The following is a 23250-nucleotide window of genomic DNA, read 5'->3' on the forward strand; positions in this document are numbered from 1 at the left end:
CACCTTGTATGAGTTTAAACTTGCTCCTTAGAGTCTGGTTTGGAGGATGAAGCAGTAGACCATTGATGCTGTCTCAGTAGGAACCAGAGGCAGTGCATTTGAATCTTCACGTGGACTTGTACTGAAGGTGGCTTCTAGTTGGCACAGCCAAGTGTGTCAGGAATTAGCTAGGCACCTTGTTCTCCTCACTTGCCATGGGAACTGGTATTCTTTAGTCACCTGTCTAGGCTAGGGAAGGTATTCTCTGGTTTAAAAGATTATTCCTGCAAACCCACAGCGTGTCTCAGTTTGGTGCCCTGGTTCCAAACCTCATTTGGAGTTGTAAGTGTGAACCAAAGCAGACACTGAACTATGAACATGTGAAAAGAGACAGAGGGAAATAGTAGCTGAAATGATTGAAGACGGTGTGGTTGGAAGAGGAAGAAAAACCACCCACCCCATTCCACTCCAAGTGGGCAAAGGAGCCCTATTCCCATCCTACAAGAAGGTGAATACATCCATCTTCAGGTCTCCACGTGGCACCTCATTTGTGAACTGGAAGCACAATGAGAGGACTTTTAGCTAGCACAGATGAGTAAGGGTGTCTGTCTGTTGTCTTGTTCTCTGGATGATCATAGAATCACAGACTGGTTTGGGTTGGAAAGGACCCCACAGCCCATCTAGTTCCACCTCCCTGCCATGGGCAGGGACACCCTCCACTAGCCCAGGTTGCCCAAAGCCCCATCCAGCCTGGCCTTGAACACTGCCAGGGAGCCAGGGGCAGCCACAGCTTCTCTGAGCAGCCTGTGCCAGGGCCTCACCACCCTCACAGGGAGGAATTTCTTCCTAACATCTAATCCAAATCTCCTCTCTTTCAGCTTAAGACCATTCTCCCTTGTCCTGCCACTCCCATGACCTTGTAAACAGTCCCTCTCCGGCTTTTCTGGAGGTCCCTTTAGGTACTGGAAGGCGCTCTAAGGTCTTCCCGGAGCCTTCTCTTCTCCAGGCTGAGTAACCCCAACTCTCTCAGCCTGTCTCCATAGCAGAGGTGTTTCAGCCCTCTGACCATGTTTGTGGCCTCCTCTGGACTCGCTCCAACAGCTCCATGTCCTTCTTGTCCTGAGGACCCCAGAGCTGGATGCAGTACTGCAGGTGGGGTCTCACCAGAGTGGAGCAGAGGGGCAGAATCACCTCCCTCGACCTGCTGGTCACACTTCTTTTGATGTAGCCCCAGATATAGTTGGTTTTCTGGGCTGCAAGCACATGTTGCCAGATCGCATTGAGTTTCTCATCCCCCAACACCCCTGAGTCCTCCTCCTCAGGGCTGCTCTCCATCCATTCTCTACCCAGCTTGTAGCTGTGCTTGGGATTGCCCTGACTCAGCTGCACAGTCCTTGCTCTTGGCCTTGTTGAACTTCATGCGGTTTGCATGGGCCCACTTCTCCAGCCTCTCAAGGTCCTTCTGGATGGCATCCCTTCCCTCCAGAGTGTCAATCCACCACACAGCTTGGTGTTGTTGGCAAACTTGCTGAGGGTGCACTCGATCCCATTGTCCGTGTTGCCGACGAAGATGTTAAACAGCACTGGTTCCAATACCGACCCCTGAGGAACGCCACTCGTTGCTGATCTCCACTTGGATATTGAGCTGTTCTCTGTACTTGCAATTCTAGGTGGAGTTGTCCTCAACCCTGCTTATTACGGTATGCACGGCCACACGAACACCATGATCCATGAAGTGGGACACGTCCTGGGGCTGTACCATGTCTTTAAGGGAGTGAGCGAGCGGGAATCTTGTGACGATCCCTGCAGGGAGACAACCCCGTCTATGGAGACGGGAGACCTCTGTGCTGACACTGCCCCCACCCCAAAGAGTAAACTCTGTCGGGATCCAGAGCCTACCAACGACACCTGCGGCCAGACACATTTCACAGGAACACCATTCAACAACTACATGAGTTACACAGGTAATGAGTAATTGTTGTTAGAAGTTGTAAAGGGTCACCTTCCCTAGAAATTTGGGGTTCTCTCCCTTCCACCTCCATCGATAGTCCCATCTCTCCTTCCCTGAGATGTGGTCCCTTCTGGTGGGCAGGGATGTGACAGGCAGGCTGCAGCCTATGCTTGCAGTGTCTCCTCTTAGCCCCTTTCTTACTGCAGGCTGTTTCCGTCCCTCCCTCCCTGCCTCTCTGTGGGTCATCGGAGATGCACCGAGGCCATTCTTGCCTGCATGGTGGCATGCCTTCATTGTCCAGTCCCGAAATTATGTGTTGTTTTTACTACTGCTATAATTTTGGACATTAGAGTTGAGTCCTTTTGGCTTGGTTTCCAAAGGCATGCTGTTGGAGGGCTGGTGTTCCTCCTGGCAGCCCAGGAGGACTGAAGCCTGGGGAGCAATTCTGTCACCCTGCTAACCTATCGCGAGTCCCCTGAGGATGGTGGCACTGCCCGGACCTCAGAGCTGGCGTCGAGGGCAGGGCAGTCGGGAGCGGCTGTGGCAAGGGCAGCGATGTGGAGCTGCTGAGGCAGTGCCATCTTGTGGCTTTGGGGACACACGACACCAGAGAGTCCTGGCAGGAGAGCCACCACGCGCTGGTGTCTCCCAGGTCTCCCTAAAACAGAGTTTGGAGATCAGGAAGAGTGCACGTTGCTTTGCCCCGCTGGCTGATCCCTGCCACCCTCAGCCTGGCCGCTCTTCCCCCCAGATGATGACTGCACCAATACCTTCACCCCCAACCAAGTGGCCCGGATGCATTGCTACCTGGATCTGGTGTACCAGCGCTGGGGCCAGAGCAAGAAGCCCGCGCCCATCCCAATCCCTCCCATGGTCACGGGGCAGACGCAGGACTCCCTCAGCATCTACTGGCTGCCTCCCATCAGCGGTGTCATCCATGAGAGGTAAGGGATGCGATGGTTGCGATAGTCATGATGGTCTTGGGCATGCTTGGGGGCCTGCTAGAAGGGACAAGGAACATTTTACGGTGCAGACGCCCCCATTGCCTTTCCCCCTTGGCTGTCTCCAGCGCAGCCCTCTGACATAAGAGCCAGGCTGCTGTGATGGCCCTGCTGGCACTTGGGCTCTCCTGAAAGCTTTCTGCTGTTGGGGTGCTGGGAGGGGAAGCCAAAGAGTGTCAGGAGGTGATGCCAATTCTTAAACCCCAGAGTGCAATCACAGAATGAAAAATGAGCTTCATTTAGCACTTATTGTATAAAATAACCATTTACCAGGAGGAAATGCAGCCTTGTGGTTAAGGCAGGGAGCTCGAACCGCAAGAGCTGGGTTTCATTCCCAGCGCTGTCATGGACTCATGGTGTAACTAACTGGGGGTAAGTCAGGAAACTTTTCAAGCCAGAGAAATGATGCTGAGGAACCAGAGCTGCTTGTCTGGTGAGCAGTGCGTGGCCCTGAGTGCTGGGCTGGCTGTCTTCCTTCTCCCCAATACCAGGGAGTCACTAAGACCTGGATACACCACCAATGCCTCTATTCAGCAGCCCCTCTTACTAAAACATTTTGGTTTCCACCAGGTTTTTGGTCTATGATTTTATTATGGGACCATAAGCACATGTTAAAGAGCTCTACAGCTTGTTTTAAAGCTGTCCCTTGCAATTAAAAAAAAGTGCTGTTTGAGGGCAGATGGGATGCTCTTGCATCAGTGTTTGCTGCCTTTTCAAAGAACTGGTGCTCTCCATGATGGGCCTTTCACCCAGGAAGAACAAGAGTATGTGCCTGTCACCCCCCCGGCAAGGCATGACAGCCTCTGAGTGCTGGGTGGCCTCAACTCATCCAAACAAACTTCTTTGGGAATGGAGTGGTTTGGGAGCAGGAACGCATGGGTCTAGGAAGCAGGTGCTGGGTCTTCGAATCCATCGCTACTTCTTGCTCATAACTGGCTTAAGAGCTGGTCTAGGGTGGAGGCCATACCCCCTGAGATGAACAGGTCAAGGAAAGGGGCTGAGGCTGGCCATTATCACAGAAAAGTGATAAGTTTCTTTCCTGGGTAGCACAGTGGGACTCTGTTTAATTAACATTATTGTGACCATTCTGTATTGCAGTAGTGATGAAAGCCAAAACCTGACTCCGGGGTTCACCAGAGATAGACCCAACTGCAGAGGCATTGCCCTGGAAAGTGTGAAGTCTGTTAGCTCCATGTTAGCTTTGTGGGCAGGGAACAGGCAGTCTTAGCTTTAACAGATCTTAGCTTTGCTTTTCCAACTTCCCATCTGATCCTGCCTGGACAAACATGGGTGGAAAATTAACTGGTCATGATTAGACATGTCGGTACCTTTGTCTTCTGCCTGCAGGGAGCAGGACACGCTCTGCGACGACTGTGCAGAGGATGGCACTTTCCATCAGTACGTGCACGAGGCCTCTTCCCCTCGGGTCTGTGATTCCTCTGGCTACTGGACCCCAGAAGAAGCAGAAGGTAAGTGTCTTCTCTCTTTCCCTGGCTGTGAATCCACCAGACAGAGATGAGAGATTGTTGGGAAAATAAAAAGAAGCTTTTTTTTTTTCTTTTGGAGAGAGTTGTCTCCTCTTTGGGGAGGCTCTTTAGTGCAGGAAGGACTCCTAGGTGCCCAGGAGATACCTAGTGACTGCCAGCTGGGGAGGCAAACAGACAGACACCTCAATATGAAGCCCTGTCATTGCCTAGAAAGGTGTTAATGAGAGATACTGGTCAAAGGAGGGGCATTTCATTGAAATAAAAGTCTTACAACATAGATCTTGGGACCTCATCCAAAACCTCAGGTGCATTCACAGGCTTTGATGCAGCCTTGTCCAAAGGGAGCAAGAGGAGCTCCTTGGTCGGTCCCACTGAGTCTGTACCGAGCCCTGGGCAATCTGCGTTGGCTGCAGTTCCTCGCTGGCAAGGTGCACTGCAGGGTGTTACAGCTTCTCTTGTGCTGAGACCAGATGTTGGTTTAGAGACCCATCTTGTGGGCACAGCGGTGGCTTTCAGGGTCATGCAGCTGCCACAGGAGCTGTTGGGCTTTTCATAGTGCCTCAACTTCTCCAAGGGCAAAGCAGAGGAGGCAGGAGACCAGGTGAAATGACGGGCTGTACGTAGTGCACGTGCTGCTGGTGAATCACGTGGAGCCAGGGGACCTGTTAGTTCTGTACGTCTGCCGCTAAGATCAACTGAAAACGTGCCAGGGTGACTGCTGAGAAATGTCCAGACTGCACTTGTTACACCTTTGGGATCAAGCCCATGCTTTGAGAACAGGAGTGTCAGGATGCGGCTGAGATTCTGTCTGAAAACTTTAATTATCTCTTGCTAGCATTGCAAGCTGTGGGGGGGTGTCAACTTAAAGAAATAATCAAATTTGTGCTCATTCAGTGATCTCAAACAAATCAAAGCTTAGCTCATTTATTGGCAGTGGTTCCTGTTTTCCCCTGCCTGTCTAATTCACTGGCAAATTAAAACTGCTTCCGGAATTATTGGATGTTGTTTTCTCCTGTGCATGACCTGCAGTTATCACAAGTGCATGTTTGCTCTGGTGAGAGAGACAGGTTTTATGGTTTTTAGAAGACAAATATTAAATGGATGTTGACTTTGAATTGGTGCTGGGCCCTAAGAAATGCTTGCAGTGGTTGAAGACAAGGGTATTTCTACTACCTGATGATGAATTCCAGTGACGCTTTCTGAGACTGAAAGCCCAACGCTATGTTTCTCTAGCTGAGTGCTAATCCACCACCAGGGGAGGCAGGCTGGAGATCTGAGGTCAGCCTGGGCACCGTCCTGGAGGTCCTGGTGGAGGAACAGCGTTCCAGAGCTGCTTCCCTGACTTGCTTTGGACCTGGTCCCTTTCTGCCTCTGACCCGTTCCATCACTTGCCTGTGGAAAGCTTCGGTCTCTGCTCTGCTTAGCCTATGTCCAAACCCATGGAGCCACAGGGACTTGACATTCAGGTGCCCTTGGCAAGTCTTCTGTGCCCATGAGACTACAGAGCAAGCTTCCTTTCCCCTAGTTGTGTCCAGGCTGTCCCTAAAGCTTGGCACTGCGACCAGCTGCAAGCGAGGATACCATCATCCCTGTTCTAGAGGGCTGTGAGACACCAGATCTGCCAAGTCTTGTGCTCGTATGTGCTCCGAGGAGCTGGGAGACTAGTGGTGCTTGTTGCTTTCTAGGATGTCAGGGCAGATGCCACCAGCTCTGGCATATGCCTGTAGCGGGTGCCAAACTGCATGGGTGTGCAGCTAGAGCGCGGAGATGCATAAGCACCTACGGGGTACTGCAGGGAGGATCGCCCCTCTGGGTCCCCTGTGAGGTCAGCTGTCCCCTGGTCCTCATCAGCGTTCTTGTTCCCCTTGCCCAGGGCCCCCGGATGTGGATCAGCCCTGTGAGCCCAGCCTGCAGGCCTGGAGTCCAGAGCTCCACCTGTACCACATGAACATGACGGTGCCATGTCCCCAGCCGGACGGCTGCATCCTGGAGCTGCGCTTCCTGCACCCCGTCTATCCCGATTCCCTCACCCTCTGGACCACGTACCTCTCCACGGGCTCTCCCAAGGCACTATCTGACATTGAAGTCCTGACAGAGCAGGGGGAGTCCATCCATTTGGGGCCCCTGGACACCTTCTGTGATGTCCCCTTTACCGTGAAGCTCAACATACCTAAAAAGGTGTCCGGAGTCAAAATCTACACCTTTGACGAGAGGATGGAGATAGACACGGCTCTGCTGACCTCCATGCCCCACAGCTCTCTCTGCTCCGCCTGCAAGCTGATCCAGTACCGAGTCCTCCGCGACCCCCCATTTGCAAACGGATCCCCCACTGCCCCGCCACAGGCACACCGCCAGTTCATCGACACGTGAGTGATGAGGCTGCTCTGTCACGGGCTGAGTGGTGGCTGGGGCAGTTGTGATGACTTCCTCAAGTACGGCCTTTGAATCCCTGGATGGTTTTGCTTGTGTTTTGGTTCCCTCTCCTCCCTGGGAATCATCACGTTCAACGCCATGAGCAGATTCCCTATTCAGCATCGAGGAATCCTGCTGCAGACCCATCATGCTAGCACGATCCTTGCCCAGGAGCCCAGGCTAACTAGAAGGAGCTCATTAAACCCAGAAACATTTTCCCTATTAACATGACCAGTAAAACGATAGTTCGAGTTAATGCCACTTCTCCCCAGCTCAGACCCTAGGGTAATAAGCAGCAGACCCCTCTGCATGACCTGGCAGAGACCCTCTTCCCACAGTCTCTGCCTCTGGCAGTTTAGAGTATGAAGACATATGTCAAACTGTGATACTGGCTGGGCACAAACGTGTGATTTCTATAGCTGCGGTGAGCAAATCTGTTACAGATGTATGGGCTGTTCCCTTCTGCTCTCTGTTCAAGCCCTCTCTGTTCCTGCAGGGAAGTCATGCCCGGGCAGGTGTACCGCTACCAGGTGCAGGCAGTCTCTGGGACAACCTCAGGAGAAGCCTCCCCACCGCTTGTCCATGTCCACGGAGCGCCCTACTGTGGGGATGGGAAGGTGACCATGTAAGTCAAGAAACCCAAGCTCTCAGGTCATCCTGCCCCAAAGGGAAACACCATCAGATCTATTTTCTGCAGTAAGGGGACAGAACCTTTTCCAGGAAACTGCATGGGCTTTTTTTACCTTATGCCACCAGCTGGGGGCTGATTCTTGTCTCCTTAGGCTAACCTTCTCTCTCTCCCTTCTCCTGCCTCTCCTCCTCCAGCTCCCACCGAAACACCAGCCCATCTCAGAACCTCCTGCCCTCTCCAATGTTTGCTTTCTCCAGCAGCAAACCAATGTTTGGTTCTTTGCTTCCTCTGTTGCATATAGCTTAATTTTTTCCCCAAAGTTCTTGCCTCAGGTCTTACAAGAAAGTAACAGTACAATCACGCCTTCTCCCATATGCTGTGTTTTCAACCTCCTTTTATCCCCTGGTGAGATATGGTGTTTTCTCTCCTCTACCTTACTCTACATGTGGTTCTTCCTCTTCTCGTTGCTTCTGTGGGAATGGACCCAAGACACGGGGTCCTCAATCATTACTGTGCAGAAGCACAGCAGTGTTGAGTCAAGGGTGATGTTAACACATCTGGCTGTTTTTCTTTTAGGAGCCTGGAGGAGGAATGTGATGATGGGGACTTGCTGGATGGAGATGGCTGCTCCAGGAAATGTAAAAAGGAAAAAGGCTTCAACTGTGTCGGTGAGTCCAAATGGATTGAGACATCCTTGCCAAGCAGGAGTTGAAACTGTATGTTATTCACACTGCTCCTCAACGCCGGGGGTGATGCACCTCGTTGCAATAAAACGTGGATCTGCAGCTGGAGTGATCCACGGAGCTCGTCAAACCCTTGTGTTGGGAAATCCCAGGGCTAAATGGCCAGCATGCCTCCTGGGACAGGAGGAGGAGACGTGCGTGCCTGTTTGCAAACAGGTCATCCCTGGTGTCCTTGCAGGGGAACCAAGCCTGTGCTACGTGCATGATGGTGACGGCGTGTGTGAGCCGTTTGAGAAGACAAGCAGTGTCCTGGACTGTGGTCCCTACACACCGGATGGCTACGTGGATCTGTGGGCAGTGAAAGCCTACGCTTCCCATCAGGATGCAAAGTCCTGCCCTGCTTCCTTGGTCACTGGAGAGCCTGTTGTGAAGGTGAGTGAAGGCATGGCCAAAAAAAAAAAAAGATTTTTCTAGCAAAGCCCATGCAGTAAAGCTAGCGAAGTCACTGCTGCAAGAGTGTACTGAAGCAAAACCAAAATCTTCAGAGCAGCTCTGGAAGCGTCTATTGACTACTGTGTTCCCGTGCAGGGAGCCAACAGAGGACCCGGGCATTTCTCACGCCCTGCTTTGAGTAGTCCCTAAGCCTGGGAACTGCACTATGTGGGGGGTGTTTCGTCAAGGCAGGGACCGCCTCCCCTGACCATGCAGTTTGCTTAACAGTGACCAGCCCCATCCCACCAGCTGAATGCACAACTTGGAGCATGTAGAGTAGTACCGCTGTGTTGGTTTAAAAAAAAAAAAAAAATTCCTGAAGTCTAATACCTTATAAGGTCAAGGCCTGAAAGGATAAAATCACGCGTATGTCAGCATCTGCACTGCTTTCAAACTCTCTGATCTGAAGCCAACAAAAAATCGATGGGAGAATTCCCATGTTTTATATGGGCTTTGGAGCAGGGCTTGGAGGTCTAGGACAGGATTTCGCCTGACTGGTGTTAATGTGGAGTGTGTATGTTCTTTCCTCGCAAGCTGAAGAAGGAGAAGAAATATGTGGAGAGGTCCTATTTAGCCCTTTATGTGTGTGTTTCTATTGACCTTGTGTAAGGAACCATCATCTTGAGACCCACAGCATGATTAAATTGCCTAGATACACATGTCTAGGGGGATGTCTTGGGTTCAGCTATCTGCTCCTCTAGAAGGACACACAGAACTCCCAGGCTTTGTCTGCCAGGCCTGTGGGGATGTCTGGGAATACCATAGGACATCAAATGGCACAGAAGGCTGGTATTCGGGCAAATGAATTGCATCTTTGGATCTCATCAGCTCAGTCAAAATCCAGAGGCTGTGGTCTTCCCTACTATCTCACAGCCTGGCTCCTTTTTTCCTACTCAGCCCCACAGACACCATGAGGTACTTCAACAACTGCAACATCTCAAAAGGGTAAAGGCCTCCTGTACACGTGGGTGGGTGGTGAGATGTCAGTCTCACTTAGGAACCCATACTGTCTTCATGCTACAATCCTTCTCAACATGTTGAGTCTTCCTTGAGGTTTTGTAGGTTTCTTTCTCTTGCTTTCCTTGCTTCTTTCTGGGTTGAAATATATCTCTCCTTTTCAGGTATGTAAATCCCACCTTCACAATGTGCCAAAGGACCTTTCCCTGGCTGCTTGGTTCCCCTGCACTCCCAGCCAAGACAATGCTCAGGATCCAGATGAGGAGAGGAAGCCCTTGGGCAATGAGGGAGTTTGGCTCAAGGTAAGTGAGGATGTGTGGTCAGGCACAGAAGGATTTCCTCGTCTTTGCCCCAGCACTTTGATGACAAACACCCATCCTTTTCTGTCCTGTAGGAGCTACAGCAGTCTTAAAAACTGCTCTGGTAGGACTTCATATGCTACTGAACTCTTTGTCAACCCCACATGCCTGTGGCTGAGTCTTATGTAGTTGCCCCATTCCCAATGTGAAGGACAAGCCCATCCTGGGGCAGATTGCCAGGAGAAGGGCTGTGCCCGAAACCAGGAGCCCACAGAAATGTGTTGAGGCTGAGAAACAACTTGCTCCTGACTGTTCCCTGCAGTCAAGCTGTGCTGTTACACTCACAAAGCGTGAGCAGAACCTTGGGTTTAAAGCCCTAGTTGCTTCTTCTCCCCATGGCCGTGAAGAGCAGCAGAGGGTAGCTGGGATACACACTGCCATCCTGAGAGGATCCTGAGTGCTCCAGGTTGCTGCTGAGCACCATGAGTCCACAGCAATCACCTGTGGCATGCAGGTCCTCCTGCCCTCCGATGACTCCAGGCCAAAGGAGGCACTTCTGTGCCCAAGCTGCTGGTTCTGCAGCCCAATGGGGGCTTGTGGGCCCCTCTCGAGAGGGCAGCTGGAAGGTCAAAGCTCTCTGTCCCAGCAGGCAGAGGAGCAGGACAGAGGAGAGCTGAGGGTTAGGCCAAAGTAATTTTTACAGCGTTGATTTTCTGATGGCAGCCATGGTTTAGAGGTTTTGTGGCTGTTGCCTGGTGTTACTGGAAAGCCGGGCTCTGGCGTGCTGCTGCTTCCTCCGCAGTTTGAGCGGCATCTTGCAGTGCTTTGCTTGAGGTTGTCTAGAGGGGACCTCTTCCCAGGACACTCAGACGACTTGGTGATTCATCAAACCTGAGTCAATAAACATTGCTACTGCCTCTGAGGTCCTCTGTCTCTCCAAAGAACTTCCTTTAACAGCTTTTTTCCCCCCCTTTCTTCCTTGCCTGTGTGCTCACGACCTACTTTCTGGCTTCAGTCTCTGGCCACGACAAATGTGCCTCCTTTCTTCCTTTGCTAGCGAGAAAGCAGCAATCTCCCCCTTTGCCCTACCTAGATGAAAGCTTGCTTTCCACTTCTCACCAGGGGTTAAAGCGTGTTCCAGTTTTATTGGAGCTTGTGGTCAGTTCTCTTCCTCTATGGATGTTTATATTAAAGACTTTCATTACTGGTTCTCCATGCTCTCTTTAGGAGTGCTATTATTTTCCGCCCATAAAATTATTTATGGACTAGTAATAAATATGCCCTTTTTTTTTTTCTCCTTTTTTCCTTTTTTTAATGGAGTTTGCCTGATTGGTAACATATTGGGTTAGGAAAGACAGCTCCTTGTTGACAATTTGCCTAGCACACCCGCCTGCCCAGACAGGATCAGTGCTGTTCACGAACGTGCGTACCCACGTGTGCACGGTGTTTCACGGCCACCGGCTCCCATGGCTGTTTTAAAGCTGTTGCACCTGAGTCACCCAGGTTTAGAGCCACAGCACAAAACTCATCAGGTGGTAGGAATAGCTTCCTACGGTGTTTCTCAAGAGCTGGCACCGATGAGCAAGGGAAAGGCTGGGTCATGCTGTAAGCGGGCTTGGGGGCAAGAGGTGTGTGCGTCTGTGCCACCTAAGGAAGCATCCGCCGTGCTCCTTGGGTCTGTCTGCAGATGGGAATTGCTATGATTTGTAGATCTTCGGCCATGCTTTTTTTTTTTTCTCTCAGTTTCTAACACATCCAACAAGGAGAGAAATTAAAATCACTTGTAAGCAAGGCAGGATGTGTAACATGCAGGAAAATTAAGCAGAAAGGGGGAGAAGGAGGGAGAAAAATTAAAATCATAGCCTGCTGTCACCAGGCACATAATACATTTAAAAAAAAAAAGAAAAGAAAAAATTGGCATATTAGTTAAGTCAGCTGTTGTTGGTGTAACTTGAGGCCGGTGTCATTCACCTCCAAGTAGATGCACTGTAGGAAGGGAAAGACTAAACCTTCCACCTTAAGCTGTGTAGTCCAGGGAAAGCCTCACCTGACTTCTCCAACCATCTCTCCTCTCCTGAGGAACCACGCTTGGAGGAGCAGGCAGCAGGTGGCTGGGTTAAAATAGACTGGTTCCTTGGGGCTTCCCAGCTGCAGCTCTGTCCTGGGGGGCTCCTCGGAGCAGGCTGTGAGCACTGCTGGCTCTTCTTCATCTTTCTTCCCTTCCTGCTTTCCTTCCTCCTCCTCCTTTTCTCACCAGCTCCTGTGCTCAGGTGGGGACACGGCAGGGACATACCAAACCAAACAAAAAAAAAAAAGGCGGGGGGGGGGGGGAAAGCAGCTTCAGGCTCCTGCTCTGCTCCTTGCAGCAGGGCCAGCCCTCCACGAGAGCAAGCCCTGGCCAAGGGAGCATGTAGGCAGCGCTGGGGACTCGCTCGTGGGGCGTTCGCTGCCGAGCACCTCCCTGCAGGGTGGGAGCCCTGGGCTGAAGCCCAAGGTTTTCTCCCGCTCCTGAGCGTGAGCAATGTCTGGCGTGGCACGAACCACGGCAAGGTTGGGCTGCCATCGCAAATCGGGTGGTTGTCCCCTCTGCTCCCGTAGTCTGCTCCTTGGGCTGTGCCTGGCCAGCCAGGACTTGTCCTCCTCCAAATTACACCTTTGCCTTCCACTTCTGGGCTCCCTCCATGCCAGCATTCAACAAAAACACTCCATAGGGTGGGTCTTGATCAAAACACATCTGGGCACTGGGTGGGGGGCACCAGGGTGGGGGAGAAAAACATTTCTATCCTCTTACTTCTAAGGAACATCTGCCCGGCCATGATTGATGCTCTGAGTTTCCCGGCTGCCTCCTGTAGCCTTCGGGGCTGTAGACAAGTGGGGAGCTGTCGGCTCTCCTAGCAGGCAGGACTTCTTCCCACAAATCTTTCCGCGTGTTGGCTGACAGATAGTTTGCAGTCACTCTGGGTACCGGGGCTGTTCTTTGTTTGTTTTGTGGGTTTTTTTTTTTTAAATGGAAATATTTGGTGGCAGTGCTGGTCGTTGTGCTCTCTGCGTGCCTCGCTTGCCTGTCCAGCACCGTGCGGGGTGGGAGTTGGAGCCTGGGGGAGGGAAGGGTAGAAAAAGAGTTCATCCAGGTCTCAGATGGTGCTCAATTTTAAGAGCAGCAAATGTAGAAGCTGGGAAGGTGCCATAAATCTATGGCAAGGCGGGACTGATACATGTGGGGAAGACTGTGAAGGGGAGAATGGGAATTAGGAGGGAAAGGACTGTGTTCCTGCACTCTTTCTTCCCACCCATTTGCTGCCCTGCACACCTGCAGTCTTTGACCCCCCAACTCTGTTCCTTCTCCTTCCCCGTGCCCCCTCTTTCTCTCCCTCCTGCATAATGGGATCAGAAAGGCTGTATTTGGTATGCATGCTCTCAGAGTGTCTCTTGCCCTCCTGCCCAGGTGTGCTTTGAGAGACCTGTGGTGCCCACCTCCCTCCTGGTCTTCCTGGCCTCTGATGGCACCATCCCAAGCAACCAGCGCAAGCCAAGGGTGACTGTCCAACTGACCAACGTAGATGGGCTGAACCACTCTTTGGGTGAGCATCCTATGGTCCATGGCAGCAGTCCGTGCTGTCCCAGCAGGTACACCAGGAGCCCCCACCATTGCTGTGACCTTCTACTGAGTTGGGTGCTGGTGTACCCTTTCCCCCCTTGCAGCATCTTCAGCTTCCCAAGCTGGTCTTTTGGGACGTGTGGGGGAGCAGAAGAGGTAAATCAAAAGCAGAGAAAATATCCCTGGAGCTGAGCTAGTGGCTTCTTTCTTTGCCTCATCTCACAGGGATGTACGAGCTGTCGTGCCAGCACAACCCGCTTGTCATCAACGTGACCCACAGCCAGGAGGACCCATCCCACTGGGCTGCTTCGGTGCTGTTCAACTTCTCCTCCACACTCGTGGGCATCTCAGCCGTGGCCTTGCGGACATCAGCTCAGCCTGGCTCTGACCCCGTCACCTGCCTCCTACAACACGAGGAGGGACGTGACCACCAGCCCTACAGGTATGGTCTTCTTGGGGCACTTCTCCACGGGCACCCAAAGCCCCTCTCTCCTCTGGGCCTTTGTGCTTCAGTTCTGGAGGTTTTTATCTACTCACTGAGTTGTTTCATGAGTATTCTCAGGTGACTTTTGAGGTACTGTTGGAAAATCCAGTGTAATGAGACTTGATTTGCTTATCTTGCTGCAGAGGGGGTGGAAGGTAGGAAAATAAATTTTGTGCGTGGCCTGTGCATCTGCACAAAATTGCCTTAAAGCACTGTTCCCTGGTGAGAAAACCTGGCTCCTTCTGCTCAGGAGTTATCGCTGAAGGTTGCTGCTGAAGCTGAAATGTAGGCTGCTTCAGCACGTGCCTCACAACCTCTGTCTCCCTCCATCCCAGCTTTCCCTGCTCTGCAGGAGGTGGGGATGAAGCTGCTCTCCTCCTCCTCCTCCTCCTCTCTGTGCTGGCTCCCCGTCCATCCCAGGCTCCTCACCAAGTCTCACACTGCTCCCGTCGTAACGCAGTGATAACAATAATAGTAGCAGCAGCGCTAGAATTTATTGTTGCCCAGCGCTTGCAGGCGTCTGCCTGTCTTCATAAAACAGCAAACGAGAGGCGGCGTTTGCAGAACGGGCGCCGCTCTCCGAGCGGGTCGTGCTGGCAAGGAGACGGGGAAGGACCGCCATCCAAGATAGACTAAATAAACAAGGCAGAGTGCGCTGAGCGGAGGCGCAGACCCAAGGAGGAACGAAAGGATGGTGCTCAGCTCTGTCCTAGAGGGGTGGTGGGGCTGATGACAGCCAGACCTGCCAAGTCTGGCTTTGCTTTCGGCTCCCAGGCTCCCTGAAGTTACAAGCGTGCCGATCCAAGGGCTCTGCTTCAGCCAGTTACTCAAACCGCACCACTGGGAATACTGATTTTTTGGGTCCAAGCTTTGCTGGAGCTGTGGGGACATTAAGAGTGAAGGGCTTTGGCTCCAGTCATCGCATCGCTGCTACTGTCATTTTTCTTCTGTTGATGGCTCTGGATGGATGAACATCCCCAATAATGAATGAGCGTGCGTGTGTTTGTCTAAAAGCTTGTGGGATCATGGTACAATTGATTTATGCAGAGTTCTGGAAGCACTGAATATCCTGTAGTTGCTCTTTACTTTTTTTTTTAAGTGCATGTGTGATTTATACAGAAACATAAATCTTAGTGAGTCAGCACATAAATATTATTCTCAGCCTTACATTAAAGGATCAGTGTCCACCTGAAATGCAGTCCGTTTCCTCCTGGTAGCCGTTACAGCTATGTACACACACGCTTCTAAGACCCCAGCCAACTGATGTGGTTTTTCAATTACGTTTTCTCATCCTTTAAAACAATTTTGCGCTCTCGTTGCTTGAGAGCTTCCCCCCAATCCCCCCTCAGAAGTGTCTGCAAGGAGGAACAGACTGACCGGATGCAGCTGAGCATTGCCTATGGACGGGGGAGAAGCTCATATAGGGACAAACAGAGAGGAAAGTAAATGGTTTTTCTCTTAAAAGTCTCATGATAGCTGAAACACAAGCCAGCTCCCACGCCGCCAAAGCATGCAGAGCTGCGTGCCGTCCCCTTCGCGTGGGCACGGCAGGACCCCGCAAGATCCTTGCATCTCCTCCTCCTCCTCTCGTTGCTGTCCCGAGCGCTCCCTGTGGCCTTGGCTTAGCTGCGGTGTGCTGAATTGCAGGTTACGCACGTGCCCTTAGCAAACACGCAGAGTAAATCTGATCCCCAGAGTTTTTTGGAGTAGGAAGTGCTATTTATAGTATTGCTTTTCTGGACAAAAGGCTTGAATATTTAGAGGGGGGTTAGGTTTACAGCCTCCAGCAGTCTCACTAATAGTAAAGGATCTGCCCCTGTTAAGTCAGGAGACATCCAAGTATCCCTCCCTTCTTATATTTTTAAAATCTATTTCATCTCCAAAACAGCAGTATTTTTATTTTGAAGGGCTAATAATCTGTTTCATATAAGGCAGGTGGAGTCTGGGGGAAAATCCTCTAAAAAAAAAAATCCAGGAATATAAAATCTGAAGGGGTTTAGAGACGTTTGACTGCAAAAGATCACAGATCATCTGTGTTATTCCTGTAAAGAATTGAATTGACCATTTGCACGCACCCAGCCTCACATAGACAGTACGTGCATGTGAGCGCTTCCCTAAAATAACTCGAGAAAGGGACAGTAACAAAAGCAACAAAGAAACGAGGTTTCCTGACTTCAGTCTAGAAATGCTCATTGCCAAAATAATAAATATATGATGGCTCGGTATTTCTGTACCATCTTTCATCTTGAAAGATCTCAAAGTGCTTTGCAGGCTGGGGAAAACAAAGAGATCATGTTTTGGCTGATGAAATGCAGCCATCTCCAGGTCAGGATGCAGCAGGCGTTTGATGCTAGAAAAATACATCTTTAGTTTGAAAAAATGAGTTGCTTCCTCCTCTCCAACCCGCTTGAGGCACTGAAGGTTGGAAGAGCGCTCGCAGACCAAAGCAGCGTGTTATCCCTCCCTCGCACCTCGCTACCGGCGCCAGGATCCCCTCTCTGCAAGCAGCTCAGGGCTCCTCTTTGCTTTCTGTACCCAATCGCAACCTGACGAGGTCAAGAAGAAATCATACTTTTAGCAAGTTTCTACCCAGGAAACTCAAACTCTCCAGCTTTCATCCTTTTCTTTGTATTTTAAAACCGAGCCACAGTCCCTCCCGTTTCCCTGAGTACAGGCTACATACCGAACCAGGGGAACGTTGTTCGTTTCCTCTGTTATGTTTATTTTTAGCTTGGTTTTATTTTTAGTGTATTTTATTTTCTGTTAGCATATGCTGGGAAATGTCTTGGCGAGTTAACAGGAAAGGTGCTAGAAAATGCAATCTGATTTGTGTTTTGATTTCCTGTGTGAGTGCCCTCCTCTGCTCCCCTAAAAGTGGGTTTAATGCATCAAGAGGAGTCTGGTTTAGATTCCTTTTCTATGGAAAGTAGGTGTCAGGGAGAGAAAATCAGATGGGAGAGGGAGGGACGTTTACATATTTTCAATTGCTAAACTTTATGCAGCAAAGAGAAGAGGGCTATTTCCCGAGCAGGCTTTATTTGGGGTTTGTTGTTTTTTTCTTTCTTGCAGGTGCTAAATTTATGCAGGGTAAATTTATGAACTGTATCTGTGCTGGTGTGAAAATTCGTGGGGACCCTGGGTAGAGATGCACGCTGGTGTTTCCTATCTTTCCCGCTGGCCTAGGGTGCCCCATGGTCGGGGACCATGGGCAAAGCGGATGGACGCTTATGTTGGGATCCCGAGGCCGAGATGTACCTCCATCCCCACTCTGTCCTCCCAGTTAACATCTGCTCAGGCTCTGCTTGCGTGCACAGCACAGCCAGCATTGAGAGCTGTCTGCACATGTTGCCTGGAGGTCTGTTCCTTGCCTACCCCTGGCAAACACAGCCTCCCGTGTGCAGCACGAGGCCCATCAGAGCAGGTTGTGTCTCTACTGCACCATGCATGTCATCTCTCCTTGGCCTGGAGGAAAAAAGCTTTCAATAAGCAAGCCTAGGATCCTGATCACCGCCTTTCCTAGGGCATGGGCTCATCTCAGCCTTTGGCTCTGCCCTTGAGAACTCTCTGCTCCTCCAGCATCAAAGCCTGTTGACCTCTGGGGCTTCTCTTGTGGGTCCCTGACTGGTTGATGGGCAGTGGTAGCCAAGGCTCTACTGTAGGATCTGATCATTTGCTTCAACCAGTGGCTTCGCTGTCCAGCTGGAAGGTGACATGGGAAACCCCTTGAGGTGCAGGGACCACTTTCATGGTCTGCCCTATTCCATGTGCTCTCTGCAGCCTAGTCAGCTTCTCAAATTTAATGCTTTGTATGTGGGCTTTTTTTTAGGATGTTCAAGGCCTCTTCTGCCTTTCCCTGAGATTAGCCAGTCTCATGTAGAAGAAAATATCTCCCAACACAATGGTTTTTCACCAATTTGACCTTGAGTCAAACACAGCAGCTCAACAGCTTAGAAACAGGGTGCTTGGGGTGCAAGGCAGGTTTCCTTCCTGACCCCAGCACAGCTCCTGGTGAAACTCTGAAGCTTGATCTTGATTCCTTATGCTCTTATCAGTACGGACGTTACGTGGCTCACACAAAGCCTCCTGTCCTTCCCGTGAAGAAGAGAACAAGCGCTGTGAGACCCCGAGATTTGCCTGCAGAGCCCTCGGTGCACTGCTGCAGCCAGCCTGCCCCAGTTCTGCCCTGCCATCTCTAATGTCACATACAGGCACTAGCATTTTTCACAGAAATGGGATTAAACGTGTCCTTCAGAAGGCTCTCTTATCTCATGTTACAGGCTGCGGGAGGTGATGAGTCCACCATCTCCCCTGCTGAGCTATTCTTATATCCAGTAACCTTCTCTGCTGAGAAGTTGCTTCTGATTTCAAGATGAAAGTTGTTGCTTTTGCTCCATCCTTGTCAGAAAGGTCTAAATGTCTCCTTCCAGCAGACTTCTTTTCTGTGTGTATGCATCTGCATGGAGTGACGAGATCTTCTCTGTCACGATAAATAATTTTTCATTCTTAAATCTCACAGCATAAGTCATGCAGTCTAGCTGTGGCTTCTGCTTGCAGCTCCCTTTTGAAATCCCTCTGTCCTTCTTGGTGGCGGATGCGGATCAGAAGTGAATTCCTGTGGACAAGAGAGGAGAAATAAGGTGCAGCATGTTGCCAGCAGGGATCGGATGTGGATAAAGGTCATCTTTGGGACAGCTGAATACACGCCCTTGAGGGATACTGGTAGATAAATCCTACCTGCGTGCTGCTCTCGTGATGGGGCTGGTGGTCCATCTGCCTTCAGGAAGGAGTCAGGCCAACTCCTCTCAGCAGTGATGAAGGTACGGTCTGTCCTGCCTCAAGCTGGGAAGCTGACTAGACCAAAGTTGACATCTCCTTCAGCCTCACTTTCTGTGCTTTGATAAATCTATTTTGGTGTAGCAAGCAACAAAAAAACCATGGAAATGAGCTGTCTGGAAATATATTAAGATCGATCTGCTCTTGCTTCTTTTCCTTCCTTTGCCACTAGAGCTACAGAGGGGCCAACAGGTCATTTGACATTTTACTGGTGCCTTTTCCCTCTCTGCGAGGTAGATGACAGTGGATGACTCACAGGGATGTTACTTTTTTGCCAAGTTTCTTTGGGAGTCACGTACAGAAGCAAACATCTTTTCTTGAGGTGGCAAACTCAATGAAGATTGTAATCAAGAAGCATCGCCACCGTTGGGTCTGTACACGTAGTCTGCTCCCACAAGGATGGTTGCCATCAGATTTACTGGAAAAGTGAGACCTTTCCCCTCCACGAGAAACATGCCTGAAGGGAGAAATTCCCAAGTATTTCCAAAACACCTTTTCTCATTTCCTAGCTATTCTCTTTTGCTAGACCACATTGGGGTAAACATCTTTTATCTCACTGATGTTCAGTGCTACAATCCAGACTCCACCAGAGTACATGTAGTGACTGCTTTTAACTTCAGCAGATTTGGCTGAAGCCTTTACCTTTCCATCAACATCTCCTATAACCCCCTCTTCCCAAAAACTTTGCACCATGAGATGAACTTCTTATAATAATTTTCCCCTGTTAGAGTTGGAGCTTTATGATAAGGGCTGTTTTAGCAGCAATCTTTGGGTTGAAAGCTTGGGTAGATGCTACAGCAATTTATGGATGATTTATTACACTTTAGGCAGCTGCACTGTATCTCGCTTGGCTTAGCTTGACTTGAGTAAATCCATCAGTATTTTTGGGTTCTGTGAAATAATTACTGTAAAATGCAAAACTTCAGATTTTTAGAATTTGGGTTTTGTCACAACAAAAGGATGTCTCCCTACCAGCATTGTCACCGCTGGCTCAACGTGCTCCATTGCTGGCAGTTGTCTCCTGCTTTTATTCTAGAAAGATGAAGGATCCCAAAAGAAAAGTTTTTCTCTAGTTTATAGAATTGGTGCCATTTCAGAACAAAGCTCTTATCGTTCCAGAGCAGTTAGGGTCATTGCTAGGCAGAATTTCACAAATTTCCAGATCTGAAACTTTCTTTGATGTATAAGTTATGGGACTTGGTGAGCCCAGAAAGTTATGCAGGCTGGTGCTGACGTGGAATAAGTTAGGAGAAAAACCTTGGTATTTTGTAAAAATGTTGTTGACAAATCATTAGTTTGAGCTTCAAAAGATGCTGGGATAAAAATGGAAATTTTTTTTGATGTTTCATGCAGAAAAAAAAATAGTATTGGCTCATCCTACATCTTATACGGCCTGAATCAGAAATGGCCAAATGTCAGGATTTTGCAGCTGCGATACAGGAATTTCATTTATCATCAAAAGGAGAAAGAGCTCCTTCATGCTGAGATCAGAACTGGGCTAACTACACCATTTCCTCGTCCAGCCTTCGTTAGGGTGTTCCAGCAGCTGGGAGCAATGATTTATTCCATCACGTTACCCGAACCCCGGTAAGGCGTGTTGATCACGATTGGGCCAGGCTCCACGGCTTTTTTTTATTTTTGTCCTGTGCTTGTATAGCATCAGGCTCAAGGGTGTCCTGGCCCAGGGTATTGCAGTGGTAGTCACAATGATGCTGATAACTATAAAGGAAGCAATCGAGGCAAAGTTGTGGGGGTTTTTTTAGGTAGAGATTATATATTTTTATATATATTTTTAAGCTTACTGATAGATTTGAGAAAATCAGATGGTTTTCAGGGATGCGAGCCCCTCTTCAGGTCTGTGATAACAGCACTGGACTTTAAAGCTACGTGTAGGATGAGAACAGCTTCTCATAACTTGAGCTGATAGGTCTCAGATCATTTCTGAAATAAAACCTAGCGGGTATCGGTGGGGTAGGGGTGGTGCTAGTCACACAGAAAGTGGCGACAAGTTAGTCATCTTTTGGGGCAAAGAGAAAGCTAACTATTTCTAAAATATATCTATATGCACGTAAAGAATGTGTGCATGAGTATATATATGTGTGGTGTATATAAAAAGAAAAGTTTTGATATTACGACTCATAATTAGCAATCCCTAATCTACGTAACGCTTTGCGTATACACTAATACAGTAAGAAACGTGCTGATCTCTCGATCTACTTTCTACCAGCACTGCCGGTTATGTTTCCAAACTGGTGGAAAACCAAAACATACCCAAAAGTGCTGAAAAGGATCAGTACTTTGTTAATTGCTAATTAATAACAGCATTGTCCCGACTACCGAGGCTGCCCCAGACAATGTGCTGTGGGTCCAGCAGTGCCAGCAGAGCTGCTCCAACCAGCACTTGGCCTGGCTGGATGTGTCCGGAGGGTGCCACCAGCACGGCGATGAGCAGACACACTCCATACCTCGACACAACTTCAGGAGCAGATGAAGTTAGGTGTCTTGGGGTCCTGGTGTGGCCTCCCAGATGCCCTGTAGCCTACAGATGCTTGGGTGAACCCACCACTGAACTTCCAGCCCTGCTTCTCAACATGTGGGCTGCAACTTGGCTGGACAACGTCCACGTGCCCAGAGGTGCCCAGGGGTAAGGACTTTCTCGCTGTGGTGTGTCGATGGAGCACCGTGGTAGGAGGGATGCTGTGGACCAGCTGCAGCTCCTTATGTGCCCGTGGCTGGTGGGGAAGGGGATGGGAGGCACGAGCAAGGCTGGAAAGAGAAGCTCAGCCCCTTTCACGCATGCATGCGCAGAGAAGAGCACACGAGGAGGTTTAGGACAGCGGCTCCGTCATGGGGAGGTGGAGTTGGGGATGGGAGCATGTGTGCGTGCGTGCAACGGGGGCACAGGCAGGGAGCAAAGCAACCGCCCCGGAGAAGGTGACTTGCGGGAGGGGAGGGGAGAGGGCTACAATTGGTACCAGATGCCCTCAGAAGCTAATGACCTGACAAACGCTGTGCTCATAAAACAAATTCTTTAAAAAGGAAGCAAATGGAAATATAAGCTAGTGAAAGAATTTGCAGCAGCTGCCCTGAAACCATTTCTCACTTCATAAACAGGTCTGCATTGAAAAAACAGCCCCTTTCTTCTTGTTCTCCTTTGTGGTCCCCTCCCGTGCCCACCGGCTCTTTCAGGGATGTGGCCTGCAGGTTTCCACCGTGTCTCTGGCTCGGTGGACTTGTCCAGAGTCAACAGCACATTGCGTTCCCTTAACGTCCGTGTCAGCACTGATATTATTTTTGTGTGTGTGTGTGTGTCATTTGTGGGATTTCTAGCTGTGCATCCTTGGCTGGAGCGAACGCGAGAGGCAAAGGCTGCCTCTGCCTCCCCTGGGTGAAACGCAGCGCACAAGAGCTGTCGCAGCCCCCGTGCAGAGCAGGGAGCAGAGGGGGGGGCATTCGGGTACACCTCCCTCCCTTCCCTCCCTCCCCAATTATCACCTGAAGCTGCAGCACCTCTTCCCCTGCTTTATCGTGGTAAAAGATCAAGTCTGGCCACCAGATAACTGGGGCATTTTCCTGTGGGAGCTGTTGTGTCAACCCTGTGTCTTGGCCCCGTTCCATCCCTGGTAATTAATCTGCTGGCTGCGTTTCGCTGATGGAGACCGTAGCTCCCTGGCCGCCGCTCCTCTTCACTATGGGATTATTTATGATGCTTGATTAATCAGGCTGGTCCTTGGTAGGAAGCTGCTGGGTGGTGGTGGGGCTGTTTATTTCCAGGGGGTGGGTGACACATTGCAAGCTTTCCTGGGACCTCTTGTAACTTCACATGGTGCACAGGGGAGGATAATCCCTTCTTTTAGCTGCATGTCACCTTGGTGGCCTGTGTGTAGTTTGAAGAACATCTCATGGATGGTTCCCTAGTATCTGCAGAGGGTCCTTCTCCAGCTAAACCGTTCCTTGCAGTTGGAGAACCCTCTGTGGATTCTAGTGCCTAATACAGGGTTTGGCATACCTGTCACCCTTCTATCAGAACAGGCTTTAAAAAGACCTCTCCAGCTTTTCTTCCTGACTGTCTGTTGCTGCAAATCTTGTCTTGTCCTGTGCTAAGGCTGACTGAAACCGAGGTGTGGATTCAAAAGTTACAGGGAAGAAGAAACACCTAATGTTATTGCCTGGGCTTTATTGCCTTTGGAAAGTGCAGATCTTTTGCTGTCCACTGTCTGTCCCCGCACGCTTGTCTGAGACATGCATGGGAGAACACGTGGGTGGCTGCAATCATGCCCGAGTCCAACAGTGGTGCACTCCCTATGGCACTGCAGATGACGGTTTCAGGAGGTCTCTTGCCACAAGTTCTCTGGTGTCCAGTGTGATTTGATCACGTTGGAGATAAGAAATTGTCATGTAGTAGAGACCACCTTGCTACTGGAGAAGCTGCAGCGCTCTCTG

At 50.3% G+C, this 23250-nt stretch overlaps 1 protein-coding gene across 1 annotated transcript in view; it reads left to right on the forward strand.

Moving 5' to 3' along the window:
- The window catches only part of PAPPA2 (pappalysin 2), a 90590-nt gene that overhangs the window by 34593 nt on the left and 32747 nt on the right, over positions 1-23250 (forward strand). Inside the window, exons 4-13 of the mRNA XM_054834188.1 lie at positions 1650-1943; positions 2682-2874; positions 4279-4400; positions 6292-6784; positions 7327-7455; positions 8038-8129; positions 8383-8576; positions 9758-9895; positions 13338-13473; positions 13716-13932. Coding sequence (XP_054690163.1) covers positions 1650-1943; positions 2682-2874; positions 4279-4400; positions 6292-6784; positions 7327-7455; positions 8038-8129; positions 8383-8576; positions 9758-9895; positions 13338-13473; positions 13716-13932 — 2008 coding nt within the window. The remainder of the gene's footprint in view (positions 1-1649; positions 1944-2681; positions 2875-4278; positions 4401-6291; positions 6785-7326; positions 7456-8037; positions 8130-8382; positions 8577-9757; positions 9896-13337; positions 13474-13715; positions 13933-23250) is intronic.

Source organism: Grus americana, chromosome 8, assembly GCF_028858705.1.
Source record: "Grus americana isolate bGruAme1 chromosome 8, bGruAme1.mat, whole genome shotgun sequence".
Taxonomy (NCBI): domain Eukaryota; kingdom Metazoa; phylum Chordata; class Aves; order Gruiformes; family Gruidae; genus Grus; species Grus americana.